Here is an 8,214-nt window from a genome sequence, read left to right as displayed (position 1 = left end):
GTGTTTTGGGGGCGGTTGGGAATTTTGGGGACATTTTGGTGGGGTTGGGGGCGTTTTGGGGGGGTTGGGGACATTTAGGGGCGTTTGGGGGGGCATTTAGGGGCGTTTGGGGGCGTTTTGGGCGGGTTGGGGGCGTTTTCAGGGGTTTGGGGGGTTTAGTGGGGGTTGGGGGTGTTTTGGGGACGTTTTGGGGGGGTTTGGGGACGTTTTGGGGGGTTTTGGGGGCGTTTTGGGGGGGTTTGGCGGGCATTTTGGGGGGGTTGGGGGTGTTTTGGGGGGGGTTGGGGGCGTTTGGGTGTTTTGAGGGGGTTTTGGGGGCGTTTTGGGGGGTTTGGGGGCGTTTTGGGGGGTTTGAGGGGCGTTTTGGGGGGGTTGGGGGCGTTTGGGGGTGTTTTGAGGGGGTTTTGGGGGCGTTTTGGGGGTTTTGGGGGCATTTGGGGGGGGTTGGGGGTGTTTGGGGGGGTTGAGGACATTTGGGGGCGTTTTGGGGGGGTTGGGGCCGTTTTGGGGGGGTTTGGGGGGCGTTTTGAGGACATTTTGGGGGTTTTGGGGGCGTTTGGGGGGGGTTGGGGACGTTTTGGGGACATTTTGAGGGTTTTGGGGGCATTTCGGGGGGGGTTGGGGGGGTTTGGGGGCGTTTTGGGGGGGTTTGGGGACTTTTGGGGCATTTTGGGGGGCGGGTTGGGGGCGTTTTGGGGGATTTGGGGGCGTTTTGGGGGGGTTTGGGGACTTCTGGGGGTGTTTGGGGATTTTGGGGACATTTTGGGGGCGTTTTGGGGACGTTTTGGGGGGGTTGGGGGCGGTTTTGGGGGAGTTGGGGGCGTTTTGGGGCTCTTTTGGGGGGGGTTGGGGGATTGGGGGCGTTTTGGGGGGTGTTGGGGGCGTTTTGGGTGGGTTTGGGGGACATTTTGGGGGGGGTAGGGGGCGTTTTGGGGGTTTTGGGGATGTTTTGGGGGTGTTTTGGGGCATTTTGGGGGTTTTGGGGGTGGTTTGGGTGGGTTTGGGGGCGTTTTGGGAGTTTTGGGGACATTTTTTGGGGGTTGGGGGCGTTTTGGGGGTTTTGGGGGTGTTTTGGGGGTGTTTTGGGGGGTTTTTGGGGGGCGTTTGGGAGGCGTTTTGGGGGCGTTTTGGGGGGGTTTGGGGACATTTTGGGGGTGTTTTGGGGGGAGTTGGGGCGTTTGGGGGGTTTTGGGGGCGTTTTGGGGGGTTTGGGGCCATTTTGGGGGGGGTTGGGGACGTTTGGGGACATTTTGGGGCCATTTGGGGCCGTTTTGGGGCCGTTTTGGGGCCTTGGGGTGACCTTGGGGGACCCGCAGGCTCCGGACGCCGCCGCCGCCGCCCCCCGGGACGAGGACCTCGGGGCCACCCCGCCCCCCCCCGGTGACGTCCCCCGCGTCCCCCGTCCCCCCCCCCGGGCCACCAAACGGCCCCGCCTCCGGCTCCCCCGTCCCCGGGTGTCCCCAACCCCCCCCCGAGCTCCTCCCCGGGGTGGCCCCGAGGCCACCGAAACGGCCCCGGGTGGCACCGGGGGGCCCCGGGTCCTGTCCCCAAATGTCCCCGAGGTCCCCAAATCCGGGTCCCCAAACGGCCTCGAGGTCCTCCACCGCGTCCCCGGGTCCCCAAATGTCCCCAAATCCGGGTCCCCAAATGTCCTCGAGGTCCTCCAACCCGTCCCCGGGTCCCCAAATGTCCTCGAGGTCCCCAAATCCGTGTCCCCAAATGTCCCCAACGTCCCCAAATCCGTGTCCCCAAATGTCCTCGAGGTCCTCCAACCCGTCCCCGGGTCCCCAAATGTCCTCGAGGTCCCCAAATCCGTGTCCCCAAGTGTCCCCAACGTCCTCCACCCCGTGTCCTCCAACCTCTTTGAGGTCCTCCAACCCGTCCCCGGGTCCCCAAATGTCCCCGACGTCCCCAAATCCGTGTCCCCAAAGCTCCTCGAGGTCCTCCGCCCCGTGTCCTCCAACCTCTTTGAGGTCCTCCAACCCGTCCCCGGGTCCCCAAACGTCCCCGACGTCCCCAAATCCGTGTCCCCAAAGCTCCTCGAGGTCCTCCAACCCATCCCCATGTCCTCCGACCTCCTCGAGGTCCTCCACCCCACGTCCTCCGACCTCCTCGAGGTCCTCCAACTCTTGTCCTCAAACCTCGAGGTCCTCCACCCCATCCCCACGTCCTCCGACCTCCTCGACCTCCTCCAACCCTTGGCCTCCGACCTCCTCGAGGTCCTCCACCCCGTCCCCGTGTCCCCAAACCTCCCCGACCTCCTCCACCCCGTGTCCTCCGACCTCCTCGAGGTCCTCCAAGCCGTGTTCTCAAAGATCGAGGTCCTCCAACCCGTCCCCACCTCCTCCAACCTCCTCGAGGTCCTCCAACTCCTGTCCTCAAACGTCGAGGTCCTCAAACCCATGTCCTCCAACCTCCTCAGCCTCCTCCACCCCACCTCCTCCGACCTCCTCGAGGTCCTCCAACCCATCCTCGTGTCCTCCAACCTTCTCAACCTCTTCCACCCCACGTCCTCCAACCTCCTTGAGGTCCTCCAAGCCGTATTCTCAAAGATCGAGGTCCTCCACCCCGTCCCCACCTCCTCCAATCTCCTCAATGTCCTCCAACTCATGTCCTCCAACCTCCTCGAGGTCCTCCAACCCATCCCCATGCCCTCCAACCTCCTCAACGTCCTCCAACTCGTGTCCTCCAACCTCCTTGATGTCCTCCAAGCCGTATTCTCAAAGATCGAGGTCCTCCACCCCGTCCCCACCTCCTCCAATCTCCTCAGTGTCCTCCAACCCACCTCCTCCAACCTCCTCGAGGTCCTCCAACCCACGTCCTCCAGCCTCCTTGAGGTCCTCCAAGCCGTGTTCTCAAAGATCGAGGTCCTCCAACCCATCCCCGTGTCCTCCAACCTCCTCCACCTCCTCCAATTCATGTCCCCCAACCTCTTTGGGGTCCTCCAACCCATCCCCACATCCTCCAACCTCCTCGACGTCCTCCACCCCACGTCCTCCAACCTCCTCGAGGTCCTCCAACCCGCCCCTGTGTCCTCCAACCTCCTTGACGTCCTCCAACTCATGTCCTCCAGCCTCCTTGAGGTCCTCAAAGCCGTGTTCTCAAACTTTGAGGTCCTCCAACACATCCCCGTGTCCTCCAACCTCCTCACCTCCTCCAACTCTTGTCCTCCAACCTTGACCTGCCCCACCCCACCTCCTCCAACCTCCTCGAGGTCCTCCAACCCATCCCCATGCCCTCCAGCCTCCTTGAGGTCCTCCACCCCATGTCCTCCAACCTCCTCGAGGTCCTCCAACCCATCCCCGTGTCCTCCAACCTCCTTGACCTCCTCCAACCCACGTCCTCCAGCCTCCTTGAGGTCCTCCACCCCATGTCCTCCAACCTCCTTGACCTCCTCCAACCCACGTCCTCCAGCCTCCTTGAGGTCCTCCAAGCCATGTTCTCAAAATTTGAGGTCCTCCAACCCATCCCCACATCCTCCAACCTCCTCGACCTCCTCAAACTCACCTCCTCCAACCTCCTCAACCTTCTCCAGCCCTTGTCCTCCAACCTCAACCTCCCCCACCCCCCCTCCTCCAACCTCCTCGAGGTCCTCCAACCCATCCCAGTGTCCTCAAACCTCCAAGAACTCCTCCAACCCACGTCCTCCAACCTCCTCGAGGTCCTCCAAGCCATGTTCTCAAAGATTGAGGTCCTCCAACCCATCCCCACATCCTCCAACCTCCTCGACCTCCTCAAACTCACCTCCCCCAACCTCCTCGACCTCCTCCAACTCTTGTCCTCCAACCTCGACCTCCCCCACCCCACCTCCTCCAGCCTCCTCGAGGTCCTCCAACCCATCCCCACGCCCTCCAACCTCCTTGACCTCCCCCACCCCACCTCCTGCAGCCTCCTCGAGGTCCTCCAACCCATCCCCACCTCCTCCAACCTCCTCAACCTCCTCCAACCCACCTCCTCCACCCTCCTCGAGGTCCTCCACCCCATCCCCACGTCCTCCAACCTCCTCGACCTCCTCCAACTCTTGCCCTCAACCCTCCTCGAGGTCCTCCACCCCCTCCCCGCCTCCTCCAACCTCCTCGCCCTCCCCCGCCCCCTCCCCTCCCCCCCTCCCCCCCTGCCCTTACTCCCTCTCCCCCCACGACCTCCTCCTCCTCCCCGACGGCTCCCCCCCGGGCCTCCCGGCCACCCGGGCCACCTTGGCTCGTTCCTCGCCGGTCCTGGAGGCCATGCTCGGAGGTTCCTTCTCGGAGGCCCGCCAGGAGGCCGTGGCCTTGCTCCTCGCCCCCCGCCGCCCCCTCCTCCTCCTCCTCCACTACCTCCACGGCTGCCGGGGCCGCCCGTGTCCCCAGCTGTCCCCGCCGGTCTCCCCCGGGGCCGCCGACGCCGCCGTGGCCTTGGCCCGCCGCTACCTGGTGGCCGGCTTCGAGGCCGCCGTGGCCGGCGGCCTCGTCGCCCCACCGGCCGCCCTCTGGGAGCTGGCCGAGCGGTGGGGCTGCGTCCCCTTGGCCGCCCGGGCCACCGGGCTCCTCCTGGAGGGGGACGCGCGGCTGGTGGCCCGCCGCTTGGTGGAGGTGGCCCGGGCGGCCCGGTGCCCTCGTCGCTTGGCCAAGGCCTTGATGGCCGCCGTGGCCCCGCCCGGGGCCCGGCCTCGCCTGGAGATGGGGCAGCCGTGGGGGGGGGGGGGACCCTCTGGTCGGGCCCCTCGGGGACCTCCCCGACCTCCTGGAGGACCGCGGGGACCTTGAGGAGGACCTCGGGGATCTCCAGGAGGGCCGTGGGGACCTCCAGGAGGACCTCCAGGACATCCAGGAGGACCTCAAGGACGTCGAGGGGGACTTTGAGGACCTCCAGGAGGACTTCGGGGACCTCCAGGAGGACTTTGGCGACCTCCAGGAGGACTTCGGGGACCTTGGGGATGCCCCTGAGGACCTTGGGGACACCCCTGAGGACCTTGGGGACCTCCGGGAGGACTTCGGGGACCTCCAGGAGGACTTTGGGGACCTCCAGGGGGGTTTTGGGGACCTCCAGGAGGACTTCGGGGACCTCCAGGAGGACATTGGGGAGGTCCAGGAGGACCTCAAGAACCTGGAGGACCTCGGGGACCTCCAGGAGGACCTCGAGGACGTTCAGGAGGACCTCGAGGATGTTGAGGAGGACCTCGAGAATGTTGAGGAGGACCCTGGGGACCTCCGCGAGGACCTCGGGGACCTCCAGGAGGACCTCGGGGACCTCCCGATGGAGGTCGGGGCCCCCCGGGATGAGGAGGACGTGGAGATGGAGGTGGGGGGACCTCCCTGAGACCCCCTCCCCCGGGACCTCCACAGGGGACATCTCGGAGACCTTGGGGGCCCTCGCCCCTCCCCGGGTGGGGACGCGGAGGCCGGGGGCGGCCTCCAGGACCTCGGGGACCTCCCTGGGGACATGGGGGACCCCTGGGTTGGAGGTTCGGGGACCTCCTGAGGTGAGGACGTGGAGGCCGGGGGCCTCCTGGAGGACCCCCGGTGGGCGTCGGGGCGCGCTCAGAAGGACGAAGGTGAGGCCGGGGGCCTCCGGGAGGACCTCGGGGACCTCCAGGAGGACCCTGGTGGCCTCCACGAAGACTTTGGGGGCCTCCGCGAGGAGCTTGGGGACCTCCAGGAGGTCTTCGGGGACCTCCACGAGGTCTTTGAGGACCTCCGCTAGGCGTTGAGGCTGCTTTTTGGTGACGAAGATGAGGCCGAGGACCCCCAGGAGGACCTCGGGGACCTCAGGGACCTCCGTGGGGACCTTGGGGACCTTCACGGGCATCTTGGGGACCTCCCTGGGGACCTCGGGGACCTCCGTGAGGGCCTTGGGGACCTCCAAAGGGCGTTGAGGCCAATTTTTGGTGACGAAGGCGAGGCCGAGGACCTCCGTGAGGGCCTTGGGGACCTCCATAAAGACCTTGGGGACCTCCACGAGGTCTTTGGGTACCTCCACGAGGTCTTTGGGGACCTTCACGAGGTCTCTGAGGACCTCCACTAGGTGTTGAGGCTGCTTTTTGGTGACAGAGACGAGGCCGAGGACCTCCAGGAGGACCTCGGGGACCTCCAGGAGGACCTTGGTGGCCTCCATGGGGACCCTGGGGACCTCCACAAGGACCTCGGGGACCTCCAGGAGGACCTTCGGGACCTCCACTAGGTGTTGAGGCCAATTTTTGGTGACAAAGACGAGGCCGAGGACCTCCATGAGGACCTTGGTGGCCTCCGTAAGGCCCTTGGTGGCCTCCGTAAGGACCTCCAGGACCTTGGGGACCTCCGAAAGGTGTTGAGGCCAATTTTTGATGACGAAGACGAGGCCGAGGACCTCCATGAGGACCTCGGTGGCCTCCATAAGGACCTTGGGGACCTCCATGAGGACCTCGGCGACCTCCATAAGGACCTTGGGGACCTCCAGGAGGACCTTGGGGGCCTCCAAAAGGTGCTGAGGCCAATTTTTGGTGACGAAGACGAGGCCGAGGACTTCCATGAGGACCTCAAGGACCTCCATGGGGACCTCGATGGCCTCCGTAAGGACCTCGGGGACTTCCGCGAGGACCTTGGTGGCCTCCAAAAGGTGTTGAGGCTCCTTTTTGGGGACAGGGGTGAGGCTGAGGACCTCGGGGACCTCCTTGGGGACCTCGGGGACCTCCACGGGGAGCTTGGGGACCTCCATGGGGACCTCGGGGACGTTCAGGAGGACCTCGGGGACCTCCATGAGGACTTTGGGGACCTCCATAAGGACTTCGGGGACCTCCTTGGGGACCTCGGGGACCTCCACGGGGAGCTCGGGGACCTCCATGGGGACCTCGGGGACCTCCTTGGGGACCTCGGGGACCTCCATGAGGACTTTGGGGACCTCCATAAGGACTTCGGGGACCTCCTTGGGGACCTCGGGGACCTCCAGGGGGACCTTGGGGACCTCCTCGGGGACCTTGGTGGCCCCCATGGGGACCTTGGTGGCGACCTTGGGGACCTCCATAAGCTCCTGGAGGACCTCGGTGGCCTCCATAAGGACCTTGGGTACCTCCATGGGGACCTCGGGGACCTCCACGAAGATCTTGAGGACCTCCATGAGGACCTTGGGGACCTCCACGGGGACCTCCACGGGGACCTTGGTGGCCTCCATGGGGACTTTGGGGACCTCGAGGACCTCCATGAGGACCTTGGGGACATTCTTGGGGAGCTTGGGGACCTCCATGGGGACCTCGAGGACCTCCATGAGGACTTTGGGGACCTCCTTGGGGACGTTGAGGACCTCGGGGACCTCCATGAGGACTTTGGGGACCTCCTTGGGGAGCTTGGGAACCACCATGGGGACCTTGAGGACCTCCATGAGGACCTCGGGGACCTCCATTGGGACCTTGGGGACCTCCTTGGGGACCTCGGGGACCTCCTTGGGGACCTCGGTGGCCTCCATAAAGATCTTGAGGACCTCCATGAGGACCTCGGGGACCTCCATTGGGACCTTGGGGACCTCCTTGGGGACCTCGGGGACCTCCTTGGGGACCTCGGTGGCCTCCATAAAGATCTTGAGGACCTCCATGAGGACCTTGGTGGCCTCCTTGGGGACCTTGGGGACCTCGGGGACCTCCGTGGGGACCTCGGGGACCTCCTTGGGGACCTTGGTGGCCTCCATGGGGACCTCGGGGACCTCCATGAGGACCTCGATGACCTCCATGGGGACCTTGAGGACCTCCTCGGGGACCTTGGGGACCTCGGGGACCTCCGTGAGGACCTCGGTGGCCTCCACGAAGATCTCGAGGACCTCCAGGAGGACCTCGGGGACCTCCTCGGGGACCTCGGTGGCCCCCATGGGGACCTCGGTGGCCTCCTTGGGGACCTCGGTGGCCTCCACGGGCGAGGCCTTGGGGGTCCGGAGCCCCCCCACGGGCGCTGGTGGTGGCCCGGGGGTGGGGAGGCCGCGGTTTTGGGGTGAAAAAGGCGGATTTTGGGGCCCCCCCCCCCGGGCGACGACACGGGGGAGCCCCGAGGTTGGGGGGCGGGGGCGGGGCGGGGGGGGCGGGGCTGGGTTTTGGGGCGATTTCCCGGGGTTTTGGGGCCGCGGCTGGAGCGAGGCGCAAATAAACACGAGGTGAAACGGCTGCGGCGGCCCCGCCCCCACGGTCTGGGGGTCCCTGCCCCATAGATCCCGGGGGTCCCAGCCCCACACATCCCAGCCCCACACATTCTGGGGGTCCCTGCCCCATAGATCCCA

At 65.8% G+C, this 8,214-nt stretch overlaps 1 protein-coding gene across 1 annotated transcript; it reads right to left on the bottom strand.

Annotated features, from left to right (window-relative positions):
• Window positions 1-3,020: 3,020 nt before the first annotated feature.
• On the bottom strand, window positions 3,021-7,947 carry LOC308186740 (uncharacterized protein). The gene is made up of 2 exons (XM_080608913.1): window positions 6,889-7,947; window positions 3,021-6,492 (listed from the first exon to the last, which is right to left on the bottom strand). The coding sequence occupies exons 1-2, from the start codon at window positions 7,810-7,812 to the stop codon at window positions 3,148-3,150; spliced, it is 4,269 nt and encodes a 1,422-aa protein (XP_080465039.1). The 5' UTR covers window positions 7,813-7,947; the 3' UTR covers window positions 3,021-3,147.
• Between the last annotated feature and the right edge of the window lie 267 nt (window positions 7,948-8,214).

This window comes from Anser brachyrhynchus (genome assembly GCF_964034855.1).
Source record: "Anser brachyrhynchus genome assembly, contig: SCAFFOLD_363, whole genome shotgun sequence".
In the NCBI taxonomy this organism is placed as follows: Eukaryota; Metazoa; Chordata; class Aves; order Anseriformes; family Anatidae; genus Anser; species Anser brachyrhynchus.
This window is presented reverse-complemented; position numbering and strand designations above follow the sequence as displayed.

Coding starts and splice junctions, on each gene's coding strand:
- LOC308186740 (XM_080608913.1), bottom strand. CDS start 7,812: ATGGGGGCCACCGAGGTCCCCGAGGAGGTCCCCGAGGTCCTCCTGGAG. Junction 6,493..6,888: donor TCCCCCTGGAGGTCCCCGAG/GTCCCCAAGGAG, acceptor GAGGTCCTTGAG/GTCCTCATGGAAGTCCTCGG.